The sequence below is a fragment of the Rhodamnia argentea genome, chromosome 6, assembly GCF_020921035.1.
Source record: "Rhodamnia argentea isolate NSW1041297 chromosome 6, ASM2092103v1, whole genome shotgun sequence".
Classification (NCBI taxonomy): domain Eukaryota; kingdom Viridiplantae; phylum Streptophyta; class Magnoliopsida; order Myrtales; family Myrtaceae; genus Rhodamnia; species Rhodamnia argentea.
In genome coordinates, this window is record NC_063155.1 from 27,759,523 (window position 1) to 27,784,896 (window position 25,374).

General features: G+C 41.5%; 4 protein-coding genes across 8 annotated transcripts; 3 read left to right on the plus strand and 1 right to left on the minus strand.

The window, feature by feature from the left end:
• Positions 1-701: 701 nt before the first annotated feature.
• On the plus strand, positions 702-3,343 carry LOC115728693 (protein DETOXIFICATION 16-like). Of its 2 annotated transcripts, none has more exons than XM_030659056.2 (8): positions 702-1,093; positions 1,326-1,870; positions 2,065-2,151; positions 2,249-2,305; positions 2,383-2,621; positions 2,812-2,930; positions 3,016-3,102; positions 3,193-3,343. In XM_030659056.2, exons 1-8 carry the CDS (start codon positions 764-766, stop codon positions 3,259-3,261), a joined length of 1,533 nt encoding a protein of 510 aa, XP_030514916.1. In that variant the 5' UTR covers positions 702-763; the 3' UTR covers positions 3,262-3,343. The 2 variants fall into 2 exon arrangements, with proteins under 2 accessions (XP_030514916.1, XP_030514923.1); XM_030659063.2 differs by having other exon boundaries at positions 793-1,093; positions 1,330-1,870.
• A 6,065-nt stretch (positions 3,344-9,408) lies between these two features.
• LOC115728684 (ATP synthase subunit beta, mitochondrial) lies at positions 9,409-12,850 on the plus strand. Its single transcript, XM_030659044.2, has 9 exons — positions 9,409-9,963; positions 10,557-10,632; positions 10,738-10,826; positions 10,948-11,065; positions 11,160-11,263; positions 11,375-11,533; positions 11,632-11,856; positions 11,940-12,251; positions 12,433-12,850. Exons 1-9 carry the CDS (start codon positions 9,487-9,489, stop codon positions 12,544-12,546), a joined length of 1,674 nt encoding a protein of 557 aa, XP_030514904.1. The 5' UTR covers positions 9,409-9,486; the 3' UTR covers positions 12,547-12,850.
• Positions 12,851-14,977: 2,127 nt separating this feature from the next.
• On the plus strand, positions 14,978-20,179 carry LOC115728762 (fruit protein pKIWI502). Its single transcript, XM_030659142.2, has 6 exons — positions 14,978-15,747; positions 16,701-16,800; positions 16,894-16,989; positions 17,069-17,149; positions 19,870-20,040; positions 20,091-20,179. The coding sequence occupies exons 1-5, from the start codon at positions 15,194-15,196 to the stop codon at positions 19,930-19,932; spliced, it is 894 nt and encodes a 297-aa protein (XP_030515002.1). The 5' UTR covers positions 14,978-15,193; the 3' UTR covers positions 19,933-20,040; positions 20,091-20,179.
• Positions 20,180-21,102: 923 nt separating this feature from the next.
• On the minus strand, positions 21,103-24,642 carry LOC115728748 (CAX-interacting protein 4). 4 transcript variants are annotated; one of them, XM_030659130.2, is made up of 3 exons: positions 24,484-24,642; positions 24,083-24,140; positions 21,103-22,257 (listed from the first exon to the last, which is right to left on the minus strand). In XM_030659130.2, exon 3 carries the CDS (start codon positions 22,224-22,226, stop codon positions 21,234-21,236), a length of 993 nt encoding a protein of 330 aa, XP_030514990.1. In that variant the 5' UTR covers positions 22,227-22,257; positions 24,083-24,140; positions 24,484-24,642; the 3' UTR covers positions 21,103-21,233. The 4 variants fall into 4 exon arrangements, with proteins under 4 accessions (XP_030514990.1, XP_030514982.1, XP_048136340.1 ...); XM_030659122.2 differs by having other exon boundaries at positions 21,103-22,288; XM_048280383.1 differs by lacking the exon at positions 24,083-24,140 and having other exon boundaries at positions 24,484-24,603.
• Between the last annotated feature and the right edge of the window lie 732 nt (positions 24,643-25,374).

Consider the following 25,374-nt stretch of genomic DNA (forward strand, 5'->3'; position numbering starts at 1 on the left):
AGGCTAATTCTAGCCCCGCCACGCCTCACCTATTGCCATGCCCCAATGCGCCGCGACCTGGAAGGCATGTTCTCGATGGTTGTTTGTTTTAAAAACAAACAAGATGGTGTTGAAACTTATCTCACGTAAAAAAGTTTGTAGTTTGTGAGTCGTATGAAGGTCTTCTAATCTTACAAATGAAGAAGATGGGCTTGGTGGGCAAAACCCAATTTATCCGTGTGCAGGCGCGCCATGATTAGGCTCATTGTCATTGTATGGCTCTTCACGTAAGAGTCATTATGGAGTTGTGTAGGTTTTTTCCAACGGTGTCTAGTTTCTACCGAGATGCTGGCTCGCCAGGTGGTCGTTTTCCAGATCAGAAGCTTGGGTAGCCGATCGGTCCGGGCGGGGTTTTGCTTGGGTCAGTGACGTGTCTCAAGAAGTTCGGGCTTGGGACGTTCCGGCCTGAGGCCTGGGCCCGAACCGAACCAATGCCACTAGGCCCGGACCCATTTCCGGGCTTGTCTGGGCCAGAGCCCGAAAAATTAAGTGCCCTCTTTGTTACCCTTAAATCAACAACTTGATGTCGTTGATAGCAACCTGCGGTCCAACTAAACCGTATTCATTTGACGGGTTGCGGAAATTTTTGTTGCCGTGCAAATAATTTGTGAGCAAGCATACGTAAACAAACAAGAAGGGGACAAGGCCAAACCATGCCAAGTCAAACCTGTTGAAGGTGGTAGCGATAGAGAGAGGTTCTCTCATTGAAGGATTCCCAGAAAGAATGGGAGGAAGAGGAGGAGATCAAGAGATTGATGAAGTGGCTCTTCTTGAATCTCCTCTGATCCAAAGCCAAGATCTTGAACATGATCGCGACAATGACCACCATGGAACATCTTCACACAGCTCGGTTCAAAGAGACAAGAATCGCGCAATCATAACTGGAGAATTGAAGAGGCAGGTATGGCTGTCGGGGCCGCTGATCGGAGTGAGCATGCTGCAGTACTGCGTGCAGGTGATCTCCGTCATGTTCGTGGGCCACCTGGGGGAGCTCCCTCTCTCCGGCGCATCCATGGCCACTTCCTTTGCTTCAGTCACCGGCTTCAGCGTCTTGGTATGCTCTCCCGTTCCGTCACTCTCTCATGCCTCTTTAACTATGAAGCAACATTCTTGTTCCTATTAGTTCATAGTAGTAGTAGTTATTGTGTGTGATTGCCTCTGATAGTGATCTTGCTAGTTACATCTGCTGAGGTCGACTATGGTTTGAGCATAATTCCTAGGTTGTGAACTTAGATTTTCATCTTGTTCGCGAACTAGTATGATCTGACAAGAATGAATAATGATAGTTAGGAATGGGAAGTGCATTGGAGACATTGTGTGGCCAAGCCTATGGAGCCAAACAGTACCACATGCTTGGAGTTTACACACAACGAGCCATGCTTACGCTTCTATGCCTAAGCATTCCTCTGGCAGTCATATGGCTCTACACCGCCGACATTCTCATAGCTTTCGGCCAAGACGTCGAGATTTCCATGGAAGCAGGAACTTTCAACCGTTGGATGATGCCAAGTCTATTCGCGTACGGCCTCCTCCAATGTCTGAACCGGTTCTTGCAGACGCAGAATAACGTTGTACCGATGACGATAAGCTCTTTGGTTACTGCTTCTCTCCACGTAGTCGTCTGTTGGGTCTTCATCTTTAAGTTCGGACTAGGAAGTAGAGGGGCTGCTTTAGCGAACACGATCTCGAATTGGAACAATGTGATCCTGCTGGCGATTTATGTGAAGCTCTCTCCCTCTTGCGTCAAGACTTGGACAGGTTTCACGAATGAGGCCTTGCGCGACATCGTTAGCTTCGTGAAGCTTGCTGTTCCTTCAGCAGTTATGATTTGGTGAGTAGCAATTTGAGCTTCTGTTTGCTAATGTGATGCCAAAATATATGATTAGAAGAAAAATGTTCTGAAGAGTGTTTTAATGATGATTGATCAGACTCTGCAAATCTGAGTCCCCAATTTCAGAAGTGAGAGTCCTAGCCTCGAATTAGTGTACTCACATCACCTGTCTCTTGATTTACTTTCTTTCGCAGTTTCGAGTATTGGTCCTTCGAGATGGTTGTTCTTCTATCGGGTCTTCTGCCAAATCCGAAACTAGAGACATCTGTGTTATCTATTAGGTATGGATCACTGATCAACTGGGAGAAGTATAAACAGGACTTTCTTTTTTCATGGAATGAGAAGTTCAGAACTACGTTCATGTCCTTATTTTTGCAGCCTCAACACTTGTTGGATGGTCTACATGGTCTCTGTCGGTCTCGGCGGAGCAATCAGGTTCGTTGTCATTCCCTTCGCTTGATCATCTGTTTATTAATTAAATAAGCCTCTCCCGAGAGTGCTTATTCATGCAGCACTAGAGTGTCGAACGAATTAGGTGCAGGCCGCGCTGCAGGCGCGCGCTTAGCATTGCGAGTCATGATCGCCATCGCCTTAACAGAGGGCGCAATAGTTGGAATCGGGACGATCTTGGTATGCCACGTTTGGGGAAAGCTGTACAGCAACGAAGAGGAAGTGATCGCATACGTCGCCAGAATGATGCCGCTTCTCGCTCTCTCAGATTTCCTGGACGGGTTTCAGTGTGTCCTTTCAGGTCCTAAATTCGACTCCACTCGATCGGATTTCCATTCTATTGGCGGCTAGTAGATAGACTTCTCTCCATAAGCCGTTTTAGCTGATTACAGATAGCATAGGAATTGTTGTTTTAACCTTTTCACATGCTGTCCGGATCAAATTTCGAGTCCTTCGCACCAGATTGTGATGATGATGATGACGGATCACAGGGTCCGCAAGAGGATGCGGATGGCAGAATCTCTGCGCTTGGATAAACCTCGGGGCTTATTACGTCGTGGCAATCCCTTGCGCCGAACTGTTTGCGTTTCGCTTCCATCTTGGAGGGATGGTATGAATCTCTCTACACATTAATGCGCGCGAATACTTGGTCGGTTTCGACATTGGTGATGTCCAAGTTACTGATCTTGAAGCAGGGTCTATGGATGGGGATCATATGCGGGCTGTCTGTACAAGTCATGGCACTTATCACAGTGAATGCATGTACCAACTGGGATCAGGAGGTAACTGAACCCACACCGAAGCTCTCTCGTAAGATGGGATTGACTCTGTACCATCTTTAACACCCTTGCGACCTTCTCCTTCTCTTTCAGGCAAAGAAAGCTGTGGATCGAGTTAAAGCGGTACGAGCACATTCTGATGATGAACAAGAGCAAAGCTAGATTTGCTATATATTGAAAACAGGCTATGGGATCAAGGAGTAATGTAATAGTCCCTGGAAACGAACATGTCACGAATGGTTACACCTCTCTAGGCCACTGTCGCTCTGCCGTCGATCGGTATCTTTGGGTTCCATCGGCGCCGTAGGCTTCACGTTCTCCTCTCGATCCAGCTCTTAGCTAGATTTAGGTGACCAACTCGTGGTATTCATCGTGATTGTGGCTACCCCTTGACTATATGTCGATGTCGTCTCGTTGTCGATGGCTACATCATCGATGTAGATATCCATGTCTTTAATCGAACAATTAACAAAATTTTATAACGATTGGACATAGATTGGTTTTGTTATCGAATTGAGATGCTCGTCAATCACTGGACATCGTACCTCGATAGTTGTGTTTTATGGTTGTCGATAATTATTATCCGCAGTCATCGATGAGCTTATTTTTATAACTGTTGTCGCGACCTAAAAATCAGGTTTCTAGGCTAATGGATTATTAGGTTAATTATTCAACTAACCTAACTCGGACTCTCCCAAGTCCATACCAAATCGCAACTTAACATGCAAAGATATTTGAATTGGAGTCGCCACTAATCATTTTTGGTAGGTCGATTAGAAACCTAAGTAAATTAGCGGGAGAACTAAATTACTTCTACGAACCGGAGATTCTAAGTCCGGGGACTTGATTACGCTAGATTACTCTAACGCCCTCTCGGTACCATTTTATTTCATGAAAAATGTTTGTCAGGCAACATTAATTGATTTTAACCTAAGTCACTAACAAAGGTTATCATGCGATTGCACAATCAATTAATTGAACATCCGGAAGTCAAGGTAATTGCAGGAAGCATACGCCAAGACAAATTGTTCTCACTTTTGAGTTTTTGCTTTTTAATGGGATAAAGACTAACCTATATGCAATGCATGAATTTAACCTAGGATGCAAATGAATTAAATGGAAGGAAATCCTAAGCATGCATATGAAATTAATTTAACTACATGACTAACCTGGATGACATGCAATAAAATGTAACTAATGTACAAATGATGTTACGGTCTAATTAAAATGACTGCATGACTTACGAATTAATTGAAGACCTAAACATGCAAATTCTATATGATCTAAACCTTGCATGCAAATGACATGGCAAGCTTGTTTTATTTTTCTGTATTTTCGGATTAATGAATGACCCTAAATAAAAATATGCCTAAGGATAATTATCTTTCATATTTTAAGGTTCGGGTTTGCCTAATCCCTAACATATTAAAGATAAATTATTTTAGATATGAAAATCAATGCTAATATGCGTATTCTATCCTAGAATGCGAATCTAATTTAACTTGTTCTAAAAAGTAAATTAACGTGCCAGTTTTAATTTAATGATGCGAATTTATCTAAAAATGCAATGCAATATCTTTTAGAATTTTAAATATCACGCCAGAGAATATTCATTCTAAAGATATTATGCCAATCAAATCAATCAAGAAAGTGGATATCTCAACCGATTTTTGAAAACATTTCGCAAATATCTGAATCCAATCTTTAATCCGTAATCTTACGGTTAACGGTTGAATTCAAATCCTTGCTCGTGGCAAGTTGCGGATTAGGAAAAGATTCCCAATCAACTTGAATTTTTTTTTTAAATATATCCACTTTCATGCAATGCAGGATATGTAATATATGCCAAGATATGCGTCGTTAAATCAAATTAGGCAAGGCAATATCTAATTCTAGGCGGAAAAACCAACCTTAAAATTTGAGCTTTGAATTACTTCCGAACTTGTCGACCGGTCGGGCAATCTCGGATCAATTAGATCAAGGACTCACGTGCGGCAAGAGACACTTTCACCGATGGATTGCGGACTAGCAACAGGCGGGTGATTGATGCTAGTTCTCACGATTTGTGATGATGCCTGCGGATCTCAATCGTGGCAATGGACAATCAAATTGGCTTTAATGGAAAAAAAAACTCACAACCGTGGACCTTTGAACTCCTTCTCTTCGTCCTTTTCTGGGTTGTACAGCAGCTACATTGGATGGTGGGCGGAACTTTGTGGAGGATTCATGGACAACACGGGCGATGACTCAGCTCCTCCGGAAGCTTGTGCGCCAATACTTGTGCTCGACGGACCAATGGCTAGGAATCACATTGGCAAGTTGACTCTAGAAAACTCCTCTGCCAATTCTTTTGGTCATTGCACAGCACACCCTTCCGTTCGGTGAGCGTCGGGCTAGTGAGCAAGGAAGCGTCGGATGAGCAGGAGGAGGCTCTCGGTTGCGACTTGTGGTGTATCGTGAAGCCTTCCTTCTTTTCTCTTTTGGACCTCGCTAGACGAAACTCACCTTTTGAACTAACCCCCCTTTGGACGAAAATCCTCAACTTTTTTTTTCTTTTACCTTTACCGAACGAAGCTCTCTATTTTTTTTCTCTCATCAAGCTCTCATTTTTTCTTCATGGACCTCACTGGACGACTCTCCCTTTTTCAATGAAACTCCCCTCCAATGCTCACTTTTCTCTCAAAAGAATGGCCGCATCCCTCTCTCTGCACTATAATACTGTCAAGTCTCCCTTTCCTTCGTTTGTGATGAGTCCTCTTTATAGGCAATCGTCCCTGCGCCTCTCTTCCAAACGGTTAGTGGGTTGCTATTTTTTTGGGGGAGAAATTGTTTGTGAAAATCAGATTGTTCCCCCTTTCATAGGCGAGAAGGCTCGAGTTCCTAGGGAATGTCGCGACCTAAAAATCAGGTTTATAGGCTAATGGATTATCAGGTTAATTATTTAACTAACCTAACTCGGACTCTCCCAAGTCCATACCAAATCGCAACTTAACGTGCAAAGATATTTGAATTGGAGTCGCCACTAATCGTTTTTGGTAGGTCGATTAGAAACCTAAGTAAATTAACAGGAGAACTAAATTACTTCTACGAACCGGAGATTCTAAGTCCGGGGACTTGATTACGCTAGATTACTCTAACGCCCTTTCGGTACCATTTTATTTCATGAAAAAATTTTGTCAGGCAACATTAATTGACTTTAACCTAAGTCACTAACAAAGGTTATCATGCGATTGCACAATCAATTAATTGAACATCCATAAGTCAAGGTAATTGCGGGAAGCATACGCCAAGACAAATTGTTCTCACTTTTGAATTTTTTGCTTTTTAATGGGATAAAGATCGACCTATATGCAATGCATGAATTTAATCTAAGATGCAAATGAATTAAATTAAATGCAAGGAAATCCTAAGCGTGCATATGAAATTAATTCAACTACATGACTAACCTAGATGACATGCAATTAAATGAAACTAATGTACAAATGATGTTATGTTCTAATTAAATGGATCACATGACGTAAAGACCGAAACATGCAACATGCAAATTCTATGTATTCCAAACCTAGCATGCAAATCACATAGCAAGCTTGTTTTATTTTTTTATATTTTCGGATTAATGAATGACCCTAAATAAAACTATGGCTAAAGATAATTATCTTTACATATTTTAAGGTTCGGGTTTGCCTAATCCCTAACATATTAAAGATAAATTATTTTAGACATGAAAATCAATGCAAATATGCATGTTCTATCCTAGAATGCAAATCTAAATTAACTTGTTCTAAAATTAGATTAACGTGCAAATATCTACATGATTTTAATGCAATTTTTATCTAAAATGCAATGCAATATCTTTTAGAATTTTAAATATCACGCAAGAGCATATTCATTCTAAAGATATTATGCCAATCAAATCAAGTGGATATCACAACCGATTTTTGAAAACATTTTGCAGATATCCGAATCCAATCTTTAATCCGTAATTTTACGGTTAACGGTTGAATTCAAATCCTTGCTCGTGGCAAGTTGCGGATTAGGAAAAGATTCCTAATCAACCTATATTTTTAAGCAAAGGATATCCACTTTTATGCAATATGCTCAATACGCAATATATATTTAAAAATATGCAGAATTTTTCAAATAAGACAATCAAGTATTCTAATTAAAAAAAAAATAAAAATAAAATTAGAATTTTTACCTTATCGGAAGATTGAACCAATATCGGCTCGATCTTGCCGATCGACGGATTGGCTTGATGGAACTTGGTGCGAGATTGGACAAGGGTTAACTCGGCCACGGACGGTGGTTCTCGATGAATTGTCTTGCGTTTGTGGTGATGGCGAAGACCGTACGTGTGCTTGAGGAAGGACTCACCAGAATTGACAGTATTGTAGAACTCCGAAATCCACCGCTAGCAAAGAGGATCTGACGCCTTTGGTGAGGTCACTTGCTTGTTGCTAGTGCTGCGCCAATGATGGACAACGGTGCGACATGGTGATTTTCGCAACAACGAACCGTCGGGGATAAGTAATGCGGCCACCGTAACGGCGAAGGGGAAACAACTTCGACGATGGGGAGACCTGCCTCTCTATTTTTCACTGAGTTTTCCTCACAATTATTGTGAAGCCCTCTCCATTTTTCTCTCCCGCACGAAGACCCCTTTCTTTTTTTAACGAAGCCTCGCTCCGACTTTTTGCACCATCCCCTGAACGAAGACCCCTTCTATCTCTCCTCTGATTTTTCTGCCCCCTCCTCTCTTCTCGCTTTTTTTCACACTGAACGAAGCCTCTCCCCTTTTCCTACCTTTACCGAACAAAGCTTCTGCACTATAACACTGTGAAGAGCCCTCAACTTTCCTGCATTCGTTCCCCTTTTTTCAACGAAGCTCCTCCCGTGTCAGACCCTTGAAGGGTCTTCTTATAGGCGAGTAGGCTTGGTTTCGGTTAAAAGAAATCAGATTGCTCCCTCCATTTTCGCCTGCAGATGCGAACGCGCCAAGATCTCTAACAACCCAACTGAAATATATTGCCATATCAAGCCAAATCTTTTTCTCTAATTCTGTTAACTGATTCGGCCATGAAGTGGGGTTTTGGGTTGAACTCCTTTTCATCATGCTTAGTCCCATCAATTTAATTAAGCTCAAATGCTTGAGTCCATCCGTCATCGATCCTAATTAAAATGCAAAATGTAAATGCATGCCTAAAATAAACCATCTTATATGAAGAATGATTTAAATATTTTTCTAAGGACTAAGGGTAGTCCTTAATTTTTATGCAAAAATTTAATGACTAAAAAGGGATAGTCAAAATTTATGTGTCAACAGGGAAGAAATCAGATCTTCCTGTTATTGCTTTTGTGGGCACGTGAAGATATATTATTGTTTTTCTGTTTGCTGAATTCTCCTCCAAGATTTGCCTCTGCCCACCTTCCTCTTTCTCCGCCCACTTAGTCCAATATGTTTTATCTCGTTCATCGTCGATCGAATGCAACTACATGCATGCTATAAGAATAAAATAAAATGAACTAAGTGCAAACTATATACAAGATGATTTAGTTAATTTTTTTTAAGGACTAAAGTTAATCCCTAATTTTTATGCAAAGGTTAATGACTAAAAAGGATGACCAAAATTTAGGTGTCAACAACTGTTATGCAATTGTTACTGAATCACAAAGCCAGTTGATATTGAGTCCATCATCAAATTCTATTCGTGCCTGTTATGAAGAGTTGGTTGTCTTCAGAAACACATTTTTCCTTCTCAGCTTCTTATGTAGAGATAGCGGTCGCAAATATCTAAGGTTAAAGCGTAGATAAGGTTAAGATGGATTGCTCCTAATGATGCAGCGTGTGTCCAATATTTGGCTCTGATTTCATGGTCGATGATTGTGGGATCGTTTCCAAAGTCGAAACGGTGATTGTATGCTTCGACGGGAAAGCTACGGAGCTCATATTTAAAAAGGAACAATCATAAACTATAGTGCAGTGCCTCAAAAACGGCACGTCGTTTGCCCCTTTGACCGACCGCTTGCTTCGGCGGTGTCGCTCTCTTTTGCCCTTCAAATAGAATTCCGAAATTGTAAATCGGGAACAGAAACTTTGGGAAAATCGAATATTCTCATTTTGCGGTTGCCAATGGGCAAAATCGTACGCCCCACCCGCTTCTCCAACGATGATTTTCCCCGATTAACCCCGATCACTTGGACACGTGGCATACGATGACGTGTAAGACTGTGGAGCCACGTCTCAGGTATGCTACAAGGAGATCGGCTGTAGAGGATCAACAGAACTTTCGCTTGCCACTCACAGCTAAAGTTCTGTAGTTAAACACCCAAAGCAGAGCCTCCACTAACCCTAGCATTTCTCTCTCTCTTCCCTCTGAAGCCCCAACCATGGCTTCACGCAGGCTCTTATCCACATTCCTCCGATCCTCTGCTCGGAGATCTGCCCACAGATCTCCATTCTCCAGCTCCAAGAACTCGTCAATCTACTCCTCGCACCGCCCCTCCCCTCTCGGGTACCTCCTCACTCGCGCGGCCGAGTATGCTACATCCGCTGCTGCGGCCCCCTCGCCTGCCCCGCCGGCTCCGGCGAAGAAGGAAGGCGGGAAGGGCAGGATCACGGACGAGTTCACCGGTGCGGGCGCGATCGGGCAGGTGTGCCAGGTTATCGGAGCCGTCGTGGATGTGAGATTCGACGAAGGCCTACCCCCGATCTTGACGGCGCTGGAGGTCTTGGACAACTCCATTAGGCTGGTGTTGGAGGTCGCTCAGCACTTGGGGGAGAACATGGTCAGGACCATCGCTATGGACGGGACTGAGGGTCTCGTGCGGGGTCAACGCGTGCTCAACACTGGCTCTCCCATCACTGTGAGATCATCGTTTTAGATTCATTTCTGTTTGTCGATGGATGTTTGTGTGGTTTCCGTTGTGATTCGGTTGAAGCCATGGAAATGTACGATATTGACGATGTATATGCGAGTCGAGTGTGACTGTGGAGTGTGTTGTTGAAGCACTATTCTAGATCTGGCTGCCAGAAGCTAATTTTCATTGTTATAATAGCTTTTCAAGAAATGTAGGCGAAGAGAACTATTCCGTTCTTTTGGATTTCGAATGATCTTGAAAGAAATTGCGCCATTCTTTCTGAAATGTTGAGTAATTTACATGAGAAGTCCAAGTTTTCTTTCTCCATGTAATTATTATTGTTTGCCTTTGCTCATCTGCTCATTCTGCTTAATTTTAACTTTGTATTTGATTTGATGATGTAGTTATTTGTTTAAGTTCAGTGTGTGTAGTATTGTCTGTGTGAATAGATTTTGTCGCGTTTGTCTTTTTGGCGGAATTGGTTTGGCCTGATGATGTTGTGTGGCTGTTTGAGTAAACATATTTGGTTTCTTCTTCTGATTATATAGTTATCACGGTGCAAAACACGTTTTTTGAAATGGGTTTGATTCTGCTTCTAGGTGCCTGTTGGTAGAGCTACTCTTGGGCGGATCATAAATGTCATCGGAGAGCCCATTGATGAGAGGGGAGAAATAAGTGAGGAACTTTGAGATGCGTTGCTCACTGAATTTGAACTAGACATATTGTGGTGTTCTTGTTACTTTAAGCCATTTGATCTTTGTGTTTGCTTTTACTCATCAGAGACGGACCACTTTTTACCTATCCATAGAGAAGCTCCATCATTTGTTGAGCAAGCAACTGAGCAACAGATTCTTGTTACTGGTATTAAGGTAAATGTGCAATTATAAGCGGCAATCTCTCTCTCTCTCTCTTTTTCATGAAAGGCTTTCTGTAGAGGTAGAGATACATCTTTCTTTCTGGCCATAAAGTTTGCATTTTTCTCATCCCCAGGTTGTTGACCTCCTTGCACCATACCAAAGAGGAGGCAAGATTGGACTGTTTGGTGGTGCTGGTGTAGGAAAAACAGTGCTTATCATGGAACTGATTAACAATGTTGCTAAAGCTCATGGTTAGTCTTATGAATGTATATGTTGTTGAAGATGTCGGTTAGCCATTTCCTCCAGTTGTTCCAGATGAGTTCATTCTGTGTTGGTGCATTGTAGGTGGTTTCTCTGTGTTTGCTGGTGTGGGAGAACGTACTCGTGAAGGTAATGACTTGTACAGAGAAATGATTGAGAGTGGTGTCATTAAGTTGGGTGACAAGCAGGTCAGTTGTGTTAGTTACACGTAGTTTCGCTCTTCTTCTTGGTTTTTATGGATTCTTATTGATTTATAGTATGCTCTGGTGCTTGAAATATGTCATCTTCGTTTTATGCAGGCTGAAAGCAAATGTGCACTAGTGTACGGACAAATGAATGAGCCCCCAGGTGCTCGTGCTCGTGTTGGTCTTACTGGGCTAACTGTTGCTGAGCATTTCCGAGATGCTGAAGGGCAGGATGTGCTTCTTTTCATCGACAACATTTTCCGTTTTACCCAAGTAAGCTAGGCTTTGATAAATCCATCAATTCTTTGCAGGTTTCACCTGCTTGTGCCTACTAATGTTTAACTCATGCATTCTTCCAATCATGTTTGCAGGCCAACTCAGAGGTGTCTGCTCTGCTTGGACGTATCCCATCTGCTGTGGGTTATCAGCCAACTCTGGCTACAGATCTTGGAGGTCTTCAGGAGCGTATTACAACAACGAAGAAAGGATCCATCACATCTGTCCAAGCCATCTATGTGCCTGCTGATGACTTGACAGATCCTGCTCCTGCTACCACTTTTGCCCACTTGGATGCAACGACCGTGCTGTCTCGACAGGTCTTATGATTCTCCTTTGTTCACTTTCAGCTTGTTGTGGTGGTGCTTGTGATCATTCTCTTACAATCAACCGGTTTGAGCAGATTTCTGAGCTCGGTATCTATCCTGCTGTCGATCCGCTAGATTCAACATCCCGCATGCTTTCTCCTCATATTTTGGGTGAAGATCATTATAATACAGCTCGTGGGGTACAGAAGGTTCTTCAGAACTACAAAAATCTTCAGGATATTATTGCTATTTTGGGAATGGATGAGCTCAGTGAAGATGATAAATTGACTGTGGCCCGTGCTCGTAAGATTCAACGATTCTTGAGTCAGCCTTTCCATGTTGCAGAAGTGTTCACGGGTGCCCCCGGCAAGTATGTGGAACTGAAGGAGAGCATTAACAGCTTCCAGGTATCTCTATTCTCACCCTAGCTATTGCACATTTAATCGACCCATATGTTACCAACAGGACATGCTTGTCCCAAAATATAGTCAAGATCACTAGCGGGGAGCTGCTGATTACAATTGCACTGAAATCCGTTGACAGTTTGGTGATGTAGATGTAGTAGTGACATTGTCTGTGTATCGACAGGGTGTGTTGGATGGCAAGTATGACGATCTTCCGGAACAGTCATTTTACATGGTTGGTGGAATCGAGGAGGTGATTGCTAAGGCTGAGAAGATCGCCAAGGAGTCAGGATCTTAATGAAATCACCCTTGTGCCTTCTCTTTTCTTGTTCTTTACTCTTGATTATTGGGAAAATCAATAATTTTAGGTGGTGCTGGTGAGTCCAGCAACAGGAGTTCTTTTTCACCATGACTAGATCTATCAGGCATCCCTGTTACTGTTTCAGACATATTTTTGAGTGTGAAGAGGGAATGGAGTTGAGATGAGACGCCTGCCTGCTGGAACCTTTTTCTCAACGTCACTTAATAAGTGAAAAAAAGAAGGCGGACATGTATATTTTGAATTTTTCTTTTCAAGAAATTGGATGCTTTAATTGCAAGAATCCCTACTTCATGAGTCTATCGCTTAACGATGTGCCTGACGGTTTTTGTCTTGTTGGTCTGGTACCATACAGGTGTTTGAAACATTGGTCGAAGCAGTGTTGAGTTGTGAGTTAAGTTTCTTTGGGTGGATGGTAGCTGGCCTGTTTGGCATGGCAGTCACGATGTGCTATTTTGTGCAAGTGACAACAGTTGTGGAAGTGGAAATATCTGTTTGCAAAAATGTTGCTACAATGCCGCTCGGTATGCCTGGTTTTTTCCTGAACAAACTAATTACTATTGTTCGTCAGTAAGCATAGTTTGGATAGTTCCTCCTTTTTAGTGAATGCACTGAACATGTGGCTTAGACAACCTCGCGGTCCGTGGTTATCGTATCATAGAGCGTTGTGTATATTCGTGGCAATGGGAAGTGGATGAAAATGTGAGGGGTAACATGAGATCCTTGGGGCATACTTGCTTATGACCTGGTTGCCTGAGCTTATCATCGACCCTTTGTATGCAATTCTGAGACTTTTAACTTGTGGATTTTACTTACCTTGTGGATTTTGCTTATGTGGTCATCGCAAATAGCACTAGATTTTGGCGTATGTACACTTCTGTCCTTATATTTGGTCATGTCATGTATTTGCATTTCACAACACGTTGAAATGTTGTTTGATCTGGGAAGACTCAAAGATGAAATGAGGTGCTCCGTCAAATTTCAGGCTGACCTATGGTTGATTTAGGGAGAAATCATATGGAATTCCTTTCTTGGTGAAATCAATTTCTCATCTTTTTGTGCAATGCTCCATGAAAACTAGCTTTAACTTCCGACGAGCAGTGCCAGAAGAACCAAACAGGTATGTCTAAGGCTTCGTGGCCATCTAAAGAAAACCAACATGTGTTCATAGGCATAAAATCTAATTATGAAATCGGATTGGTTCGACGTGGATTGTGAAAAAAAAAAAAACTTGAACTAAATCCAAACCAATCAGAACAAAGAGCATGGAAAACTCTGCCCAATATTGCGCTCCAGATTCAAAATCAATAAGCAACACATTGATTCTAGCAATAGAGATCACCCAATCAAATTGCCCAAAGAAACCCTAAATTAGGAAAGTGCCGCATGGCTAGCCTAAAGAAGAAAATGTAATAAGTAGGATTTGATTTACATGTTAAAAAATGGGGATATTGGCAGGATGATATTGTTAGGTACATATTAAACTTAACAAATTCGTCGTTGGATGATTGACATACGCGTTTGTCACCATCTAATGTTCATTATGTAAACTATTTTTTACATTTGCAATGAACACAATAAAATTCCTTAAACTTATTTATTTAGTCTGATTTTTCTTTTTTGAAAGAAAGATTTCATTCATTAATCAGAATAATACTCGAGAGATACATAGAAAACTTTTAAGCTTAGTAAATCCCAACTAACTGCATAACAAATCAAATGCTAGAAAGGAATTAACAAAATTATAGTTTGCGGCTATAAGCACACACTCGTCCCTCAAGAATATATATATGCTAGCATAAACGATCTTGGCCTGTTCAGTTTTTTGGCTTGTGAATCGATAACTTAAAATTAGACCAACAAATTGATAATTATAAAACAATCTAACAAATTGGTTTTATTATGATTATCGATTTCCAATTTGTTATAAGAATTTGTCGTCATTCCACTCGAAACTTAATAAACTTGATCCACAATATCAAATTTTACGGCAATCACAGCAGGTGTACACACTTAATAAACTTAATAATTTGGTTGTCCTTCTCGACATTTTAACTTATTAATAAATTTGGCGATCGATAGCTGAAATTTTATGGTGGCAAATTTATTCTTGGAGGATGAAAGTGTTTCTAGTTGTAGAAATATGTTTTGTTATTTGTTTTCTCGTGTTTGTTTTTTCTACAATTATTTGAAAGCTTAAAAGCATTTTATGTACCTTTCGAATATTATTCTTTCGACAAAAAGAAAAAAAAAATTATCAACGAAGCTTAAGTATATATTTCCTAAAATACTTCTGCTCCTTATTGAGCTGAAGAAAAATGAATCGTTGTATTATCATTTGCCACTCGGGCAATCTTGGAAGAAGGCAGCCTTAATCGATCACTCTTCAGTCGGGCGGCCCTTCGCCATTCTCCGACAAGCGACGACATCTTCTTATCCATCCCTCCTCCCAATTACCAGGCGACCCCCGATAAGCTGCCACGTGGACACTCTCCCTCGAGCCCTGCCGTACACCACCGCGCACGTTAACCCTCGCCACCTCATCGCCCCCTTCGCCCCAAGTTCTGCGGCGGCTCTCTCGAAGCCCCGACCGACCACCATCTTATTCAACAATACACTCCCCAACATGTCCTTAGCTCTTTCTCCTCCAGCACCTTCTCCCTCCATCACGCCCCATGCGCACCTTAGCGCCACCCTCCCTCCCATGTCTATCCTGCGCCGCGTAGCCCCCCTCCACCTCCGCCACCACCGCCGACGCCTCGCCTCCGTCGCCGCCGCGGCCATCCGCCAGGACACTACCGTCTGGACCCCCGCCCCCCTGTCCCTCGTCGAGTCCGCCGCCGAGTCCCTCTTCCACGTCAGCATCGACGTCTCCGACGCGCCCGAACTCGTCGGCTCCCACACACGACCCGGGCAGTACCTGCAGCTTCGCGTCCCCGACGCCGCCAAGCCGGCGTTCCTGGCCATAGCTTCGCCGCCCCCGCTCGCGGCGGCGCGCGGAGAGTTCGAGTTCCTGGTGAAGAGCGTGGCCGGCAGCACGGCGGAGTTCCTGTGCGGGTTGAAGAGGGGCGATGTGGTGGAGCTGAGCCAGGTCATGGGGAAGGGTTTCGATATCGACCGGATCGAGCCTCCCGAGGATTACCCTTCGGTTTTCATTTTCGCTACTGGATCTGGAATCAGGTAAGAAGAACTCCTTTCCTCGTTCGTTCATAGAAATTTGAAAATGAAATCGGTTGTCACAGTGATTTGGTAGTGCCAGAACATGCAAGATGGTTTGCTGTTCGTGACCTAACAGGAAAGCTAGGAGTTGTGGTGTAGCTCTGTTTACTTTGGAAAAAGTATGTTAGTTATGTGGTGTTAACTGATTTAAGCTGAATGCCATTCTGTTTTGGTCGTAACATGGATCAGATGTATTTCGGCTTAAGGTTGTTTGGGAGAATATCCTACTATAATCTAGGTTTCCTCTTGGGAAATACAGGGTGTGATGTGCATGTATTCCTTGTACGTAGTTTATACTTCTGATGCATTGTTTGACAGCTACTCCTTTTTGTGCTTGAGTATATCAGCTGTAAATAATTGCTGCAACATCGAGAATTTGATCATAACCATCACCTCAGCGGTCTTGGCATGGAAGCCTCTGTATCTTAAAGCTATATAAGGATATACTCGAAGGGTTTGCTAGATCAGTTTTGGTTAGTAATTGATGCATTGTGAATGATTGATTGACATGTCAACAACTAGGGAAAGAAGTAAGGTCTACCTTCTATTTAACCAGATGGCCCTCTAGTAAAATCTTCTGGAAGTGGGTGATCAAAGTTTGAGCAATTTTTATTTGAGTGACAGCAAAATGTTGCGTCCTTCACGATTGAACTGTTTTTCCATGATTAACAATCTCAATCTCCGTGTCTGGTCTTATGACGTCAGTCTCTTTTATTTCGGCATGAGACCGCCTTAACATTTTGGACTTTTCATGTTTTGATAGTTATTAACCTCTTCTATCGCATGCTTCTTATGGAAGTTCTGATCTTCCTTCACTTTTGGTTCTTGTATTCTGCCATTTATTGTGCCTCTAAATAAGTTTTGATTATGAATGAATAACCTAGTTGGTTACTATTATCTTTTTCCCGATGCAGTCCTATCCGATGTCTAATTGAATCAGGATTTGATGCTGACAAGAGAACCGATGTTAGGCTCTACTATGGTGCTAGAAACCTTCAGAGAATGGCTTACCAGGTTTGAATAATACGGCACTTTGTTATCCTTATACAGCTGCCTTTTGTGCTCAAATAGAAATAATAAGACGAGTTAATTCTTCATTTCCCACAGCATATGTTTAAGGACTGGGAATTGTCAGGTGTTACGATTGTGCCAGTATTATCCCAACCTGATGATAGTTGGACTGGGGAAACTGGCTATGTACAGGTACTATTATTTGGGAGTTAGGCGTTCATTCAGTGCGTCATACTCGACTGAGTTTATGAATCTTCCTTTCCCGCCACAGGCTGCATTCAATAGAGCCAAAAGGAATTTTAGCCCTCAGTCAACAGGTGCTGTGCTATGCGGTCAGAAGCAGATGACAGAGGTTAGATGCTATTTCATTTCTTTCCAATTTGTTCCTTTGTGAGTTGTTCGGGAATCTTGGTGAGCATGACAATGTAGCTTTCTTTTGGCAAATTTTACTTTTACTTTTTTCTATTTATCTGTTTGCCTTTTTCTTTCTTGTGCTTCAGTTTATGCTGATGCCACGTTTTTCTGTTTGGCAACTGAACTATTAGTGAAATATTTAGCTCAATCTGTCGATGACAATTTCTCATACAATGGCGATGTACCATGTTCAAACAATCATGCTTGGCGGTAGCATGAGGTTGGTGCATGAGTGAAGTTTCTCCTTATAAGTTAAGCATTCGAGGTTGATGTCTGAGGGTTCTGGAAGATGCATGAAGGAGTTGAAGGGGGGATTAGGTTGCATTTTAGTATGGTGTCAATGGGGTCTTGGGCATACAAATTGGACGACTGCCATAGGACAAGTTCTTTGTGGTAGAATCATGAAGGATGGACTATTTTTATTTGTTGGCCAGTTGAAGGATGGGCTATTTAATTTAGAATCTTTGAAAGAAAATAGCTGTGAGGGTCTAAATACAATGTTTGGAAATGGTCAACAAATTTCATCTGGGTATTTTCTCTGTTAACTCATTAGAGATGACCATTGCGGTTGTGCATGGTACTTGTCAAAAAGAAAGGTATCTGTGAGGTAAGATCCCTCTTGCAGTTTTGGCTGGTATGGTAATAGAGACAGATTGAAGATTCTTTTGTTGGAGATGAGACTTCAGCTGTTTAAATTCATAGTCACTCTACTCTCTTATTTAGTTTTTAGCATAGACATCATTGTTTTTCAGTGAAGGTTTAGTTAACTCAAATAAAGTCCCCATCTTTCGAGTAACTTGGAGTAAACAGGCAAGCATTCACATTGTGCCAAATTAAGTAGGGATTTTCTTCCATGTTGTGAAGATGAGATTCTCTTTTAGACTCCATTTGTTTATAATGATCGGCTCCTAATTTGGATTATTTACATCTACTAGGAAAACGAGTCAATGGACAATATTTTCATTATTAACAAAAGTATTTGATCCGATTTGTACAATTATTAAAGAGGAACCTTTGTTGAAACTGCAGATGTTTTTAAATTTCACAGTAGTATGTCGAACTACTTAGAGAAAGTGAGCCGCCGGTTCAAGAAAGGTGGGACACTTCAATGTAAATAGTTGATTTTGATTAGTAATATATTACGTGACCAATTAATTGAGTATAAGTCAGCAAAGCCTCCCTAGAGGTGGCCACGATTAGATTTCCATTCCCGATAGTAGGAAAAATGAGATATTTTTCAATTGTTGTCTGCATTGTTTTAGTCTGTAACTTTTTGGTATCAGTCAAAGTTCTATATGTAAAGGGAACATACTACCCTGGTTCAATGAATGAAAACAAAGCCCCCAGCCAAGATACTTTAGCTTTGCTTTTTTCGAATAAATTTTATTGCCTGGTTATGCTTTTCCCCAGGTGAAAAATGATTCTGCACTGAAAAAGTTGGTCCCTAGAAAACTTACTAATTTCTCACCGGTGCAATCGTAGCCTGTTATTGTGATGTTCTGTACCTATGTCATCTGGCACTGCTGGCAATTGGAGTCGTTTTACCATTTTGATCATTTTAAATGGTTTCGCACTTCAATTAAGGATACCATTTCCATCTTCATCTAGGATCAGTGAGGTTCCCATAAATTGGATTGGAAGATTGAATCTTAAGATCTTATGATTTTCTAATCACAAATATAATTTCTAAAACATTTATGAGCCTCAGACAAGATGATTGTAAAAGTATACATGATTAGACCAAAGAATTAAACCAAATACGTGGTGATGTCTCATAGCATCAACACCAACATTGACGGCATATAATTGGATGAGTCAAAAAATTACACAAGTAAATCTATTTATAGCTGCTGAAATTGACTTTTCAGAAGAAGTAAAATTAAAAGATAGTACCTAAAAGTTTAAAATTGTTCACAAGTAATTGTAAATTTTAGTCTTAAATTGACAGTATGAACCTATGAAGAGAATATAATATCCTAATAGCAACACTACTCCAAAAGATTCAAATTCCTCCGGAAGAAAACTTATATTAGCTTTTCTGACAATTTTCTCTGATTAAGAAAGTTAAGCGCACACAGATATATCAAAAAGTTCCTTCATGCAGTTCTAAATAGTCAGAGTTGCTTCACTTTCTGGTGCTACTGTTGTTCTAAACTTATATTAGCCTTTGCATCTAGTGTATTTTGAGGAGTCTAGAGTGTGGCTGCTATCTGCTGCTTTTGGCTAATGCTCCAGTCCTGTGGCTGTTTTTGGAGAGCAACAGCTTCAAGGGTAGATCGAATGGAACAGTTTGTCTCGTTACATCTCATATAAAAACCTTTACCGAAAGTTCGATCTAGTGGTGGGGCAATCCAGCCGTTTGTGTGGCTCTATATCCTGGGCAAATACCTACTTGCCCCAATTCCCATGGCCTGTTCCAGTTTACATAGTATAGGCAGAAAATTGAAGTCGGCAGGTGATACTTCAAGAGATATATAATGAAAAAGCACCTTATTAAAATTGCTTAGTTATGACATTTTGCACCATTTCTTAATGAGCAAAGTCACTACATTTTGTTAGACCAAAGAAAAAAAGTCACTACATTTTTCTCATTCAATGCTATTCCCAACGCTAGGATGAGACTCCTCGATTGAGAGTTCTCTTTCTGACCATTTGCAGGAAATCACTTCTATTCTGTTAGCTGATGGTGTTTCGAGGGAGAAGATTTTGAAGAACTTCTAATTGGATGAGGTCAACGTGTTGTACCTATTATTTATTTTATTCATTCCAGCTGCTGAAGATCAATAACGTTTCAGCTCGGAATAGAATAATAAAACCGATTTTGGACATTTTTGCTACGTTTCAGCTCGGAATAGAATAATAAAACTGATTTTGGGCATTTTTGCTCTGTACTCTGTGTGTTAGAATTCCATGGAAAACAGTCTTCCAGCAGATTATGACAAGTAACAAAATATCATTTTTTGACTCTGTATCTGCATCCTATGGTGAATCGGTGATTGCCGGCGAGTTCGAATGGCGAGTGAAATCCCCTGCTGGACTCGCTCATTTTTCGTTAAATAATGCAAGGTCAGCATTCCACCACTGGAAGTGCAAGAAGAAATCTGAGGGAATTTTTTCATGGAGTCTAGTCTTTAACACGGGAGCAACGTCAATCAATAGCTCTAATGGTTGCTAGTCCGTCCTAATGAGGCTCGCACTCTAGGTACTGGCAAGTTGTCAGCTGATATTATGCTTGCAAAGCTTTCGAAACAAATGCCTTCCTTCAGTGGAAGCGCAGAACGACGTCACTTGTTTTTTTTTACGGCCATCTATATCAAGAGTTCCACGGTTTTCCTTGTCCGTGTGTACAGTTACAGTTTCAGACATCAAAACATGAGTCACCTTCCCCGTCCGTAAGCTATTGGTCTCTTACATTGGTTGGAAAGCGGCAGCTCAACCAAAAGCGCCAATCGGTTTTGTCCATGATGTCGACAGTTTGACGAATTTGAGTTCTAGGATAACAATTGGCATAACAGTTGAACCCTATGCCTTGTTTTGGACTGGTTCCACTTGATAAAAAGACTCGGTCGGGAATACGTTAGCACATCCAGTCAATGTTGATATCTCAGGACATTATACAGGAGCTCATAATCACCTTCTACGTTGGGCCCTTGAGAACATATACTAATTAAGACAGTTTTTGTAGTGTGTATTTATTACAGATGTAGCTGCACCACACTGTGATGAAGCTGCGGTTTGGAGTCACTCTTGAATGAGGGAATTTTTTAAAGTGGTTGTAAATTGCTATGCTGTGGCTACGAGAACGCTGAACTTGCAAACTTGGATTCTGTAGGGTCCTTTCAACAGTTAAAAATCGCAGGTGGCACGGGAAATTTAAACTGCAGAACAGAATAAATAGTAAAGCTGAACCTGGAACGTTTCATAAAATCACAGAATCTGAGCACATTGATTAAACCAATGAGTTTTGAGTTATAGCGTGCACCAGCACTCATAAAATGAAGCAACTAAGGAGCCTAGAGTTTTCATTCTCGGGCATCATGACAAACATCTTTTGCAGTCGGTTTGTCCATCAATTCCGCAGTAGCTTCTGCAGGAGCCTCAGACTCGAGAGTAATGCCATTGCAGTGATCAGGCCGCTGTTTGTGATGCTTACCATGCTTATGATGCTCACACTTCTTGTGCTTTGAACGATTACTGGCTTCGTCCTGGTTGTCATCCGACGACTTGCCCAAAGATCGACTCCTTCGACCGCGTCCATTGTCATCAGAATCCAATGGGTCCAAGTCCTGGCTGCGCGACCGTTTGTGATGCTTATGGTGCTTGGAATGCCTCTTCCTTCTTATTTCGCCATCTTCGACATCACTTGAAGAACCTGAATCACTGGACTCCGAGTACTGCTGCCTCTTGTGATGCTTTCTATAACTCCTCTTCCTAACGGCGGTATCATCCCCATTGCTTGAATCATCTGGACCACTTGATTTCACCTTCCTATTGTTTCTATGATGCCTTGCCTGTCTTCTTCTCCTCCGAATCCTCTCATCATCACTGTCTTCACTTGAAGAGTCAGCAGTAGAATCTGATCTCGAGTCATGATGCCTGTGCCTCTTATGACTTCGCTTCTTTCTCCTCTCTTCTTCAAACTCACTATCATACTCATCACTGCTATCGTCGCTAGTACCCGAAGATCCTCTCCTTTGTTTGCGCCTTGACTTCTTTTCCTTCTTCTTCTCGTCATCACTGGAGACAGAGTAGGCACGCTTCCCATGTTTCTTGTGAAATCGTCTCCTCTTTTTCTGCTCCTTAGCATTGGAATCACTGTCAGTACCACTGTCAGAGGCTGACACAGATCTCCTTCTGTGTTTTGCAGCCTTCAACTTCCTCTCTTTAGCTTCAGCATCAGCCTTTGCCTTGGCAGCAGCTTCAAGCTTCTGCTCCCATTTCAAAGGCGCTTCCTTCTTCTCCAGAGCTCTCTTCTTCTTCTCCTCAACCAACTGAATGAACTTCTTGCAGTCCATTTGGATCCACTACTAAAAACAAGCTCAACTCCTGCATTTTTGTATGATGACCGGAAGTACATCTCAAAAAAGAGAAAGAACAATGTTAGTTCCTCCAATAGAATAGCCTAATTCCAAACTTTCATTATGGAAGAAAAAATAAGTAAGAAAACACTAAATGCATTCAATATACAATCACAGCATAGCTAGAAAGGAATCAGGACTCTTCCACTACAGATCTCCTTCCCATCTATTTCATTCATGTCAACGTATGACAGAAAATAAAACATCATACTGGCTCGTAACACACATTTATATGTGGCATATTATTGAATACACGCAGATGACATAAGAGGTTGTCTGCCAAGCATCCAAGTTTGACACTTGCTCATGATACATCCATTTTTTTTAATGATATGCAGAATCCAGTCTAAGCTTACATCCAGAATCCACCACAATTCCACGGAACCCAGTATCCGCCATATCCCAATTTCCAATTGTTGTGAAGGAAGACTTTGTAACCTAAATTCTTACATAGAGGACTCACGTCTCATAAGTTTTCAGAGATTGCACATCTATAACTGAAAAATCCTGTATATAACACTACAGAATTAGGTTCCATAATCAAATTAGGTCCATTTTTTCTAATTATTAATGAAATAATGAAAGGCTGTTCAAGAAAAAGGAAAAGAGGGGGGGGGTGTTATTTCAAACGCAAGCAACCGAAGGATACATGTCACTCCTACCATTACTAAGATAAAGTCCCACCGACCAAATAATAAGTAGACTTACAAAAGAAAATTAACTAACAAATAATGAGATCATAAAAGATGCATTTAGTACAATGCAATTTTTACAAAAAGAAAGTCATACATCTGTAGAATCAAATTTATTTAATTATTAAACAAAAGAAGTATAGGTCCTGCACATAGCAGGGGCCATTACTTCTAGATGCATATAAAGTTGGCATATTTTGAAGCCAACGTGACTAAATCACCAATGACACAATTGCCAATCGATACTGAATGTAGCACTAACATATCAAGACAAGCAGCTGTTGCTCTACAGGTCAACCAGGTGAGTGACTATTGGGATCAGACTGATCAAGGAAAGCGAATGGAAGTAGAAATCACTTGGACAGAGACTTAAAAGCTACAAGCAGGCGTTATCGAGGAGTGCAAGACATTGTCATTCTAAAATATTAGAAGTTACTGACGGGAAACATTCTACTTTACGAAGTCCGCACAAATTAGGAATTGGCATGCTTTCGGGAAGAACATAGAATAGCAGAGGATCCAGCATGTGGAACACGGTGCTCATTAGAAATTCATGAATTAGAGATGCTGTAATATACTCTTTCCCATAGCTTCTCATGCTAGACCAACACACTAAATGCAAATAGGGATAAGAAATGTGGTCAATATCATGAAGAATAAAGAGATACTGTCTATACCGAAAAAAAAAAATTGATGTTTTCACGAGGAAGCCGTCGAAGGATTTCCACAAATTGAGACCTGGCCGTAGAAGGATCGAATTGTATCCAAAGAACAGGGGAATACAAAAAAGACACAGACCTATCAAACTTGCCAATCTATCTTCAGACCATCTTGGTATAATCACTGTCGCGACCTTGCCTTTGGCATCAACAATCACAAGTAGACGTTCAAGCTCAAAAAACAGGTCACATCCTCAACTTTTTGCAGTTGGAACTTTAATGGTTACATCTGAGCCCAAAGGCAGCAAAAACCTACTCTTACTCGCTAAACGAGCACAATTCATCACCTTCATTACACACAAGAAAGACTCGGAAGTTTCCGAGCCATGAATTCTATGAATAAATCTGAGTCAACTGGAGCAATTAGATTAGGCTTCCTTACCTTGTGTGTGCCGAGAAGCGCTTCAAAAATCAGTGAGGACTACGATGGAGTAACAGATCTGCGAATTCCAGAAAAACGAGGAAAACGTCAGGTCACAAGAGCTCCATCAACATCACAAACCTAATCTACCATCGGGAAATGAATCACAAGGCCCGAACTTGCCCTCTTTGCTCGGCACTGTCACCTCAAAGCCAAAGCAGAAACTCTTCGCCTCTCAACTAAGCCAAAATTCTCACTCTTCTCATCTCAAGTTCTTCCACAAATAATAGTAAACCCCTCCCGGATACGGAGAGAAGGTCCCAGAGTAAGGAAAAACGAATGCAACGACCCGAAACAGCAGAAACCCTAGCTCAGAAAGCACGCAAGAGAGATCAACGAATCGAAGAGATGGGAAAGAGTACCTGGATCGGCAGCGACCAGAGGAGAAGCGGCGCAGGCGGAGGCGATCGGAGAATGCGGTGGTCACGGGCTTCTCCGACGCTAGGGCTTGCCTTCAACTTTTATCTTGGCTGTTGTGAGAGAGAGAGAGAGAGAGGGGTTCTGTTCCAGAAGCGTCTAAATATATAGCTTAGAGACAGACTAGCGTTTGGGAATCGGGACAAATGCGTCATCGGTCTCTACCGGTCCGGTTCGATCGAACCGGGGGACGGCTTGGCCCGGTGACCCCAAAGACCCATAAAAAATAAAGGAAACTGGTTCGGTTTTTGTGAAAAGACTTTCTAAAAATTTATTATTTACCCAGGCCATGCTTCGATTTTCTCTTTCCAAGTCTACTATTGTGGACTTTCAAAGCTTCCATTGGACCACTAAAAAGATGTACTTCAACTTCACGTAAACTTACCTGTCAATTTAATTGTAACCCTAATGCCCAATCAATTCAAAAACCGCGAGCCTTGATGCATTCAATCCGGTGGTTTTATGTCATAAACATGGCTTGAACTTAAATTCTGACCATATTAACAATAAAGGATATATAACTTTACCTAGAAATGAAGGATGAAAAAGAAGAAGGGAAGGTCGTGGCCTCGCCAGGTGATACTGTTGCTAATTATTCGAATTCATCTAGATTTATTGATCACACACAATTATCTGTACTAATGAAAATCGTTCCATTCGGCTAGAAACATTTGTATCTATACTGCACTTATATTTATGAGTCGTATTATGGGGATAACTTTCATATTTAGACTAACAAGCTAGGCCGATGTAGTTTCGTATCTTTATTTCAAAGGATGCGATCCAAAAGCACAAGAACTTTGTCATGGAAAGCACAAATCATTTCCGGAACGATT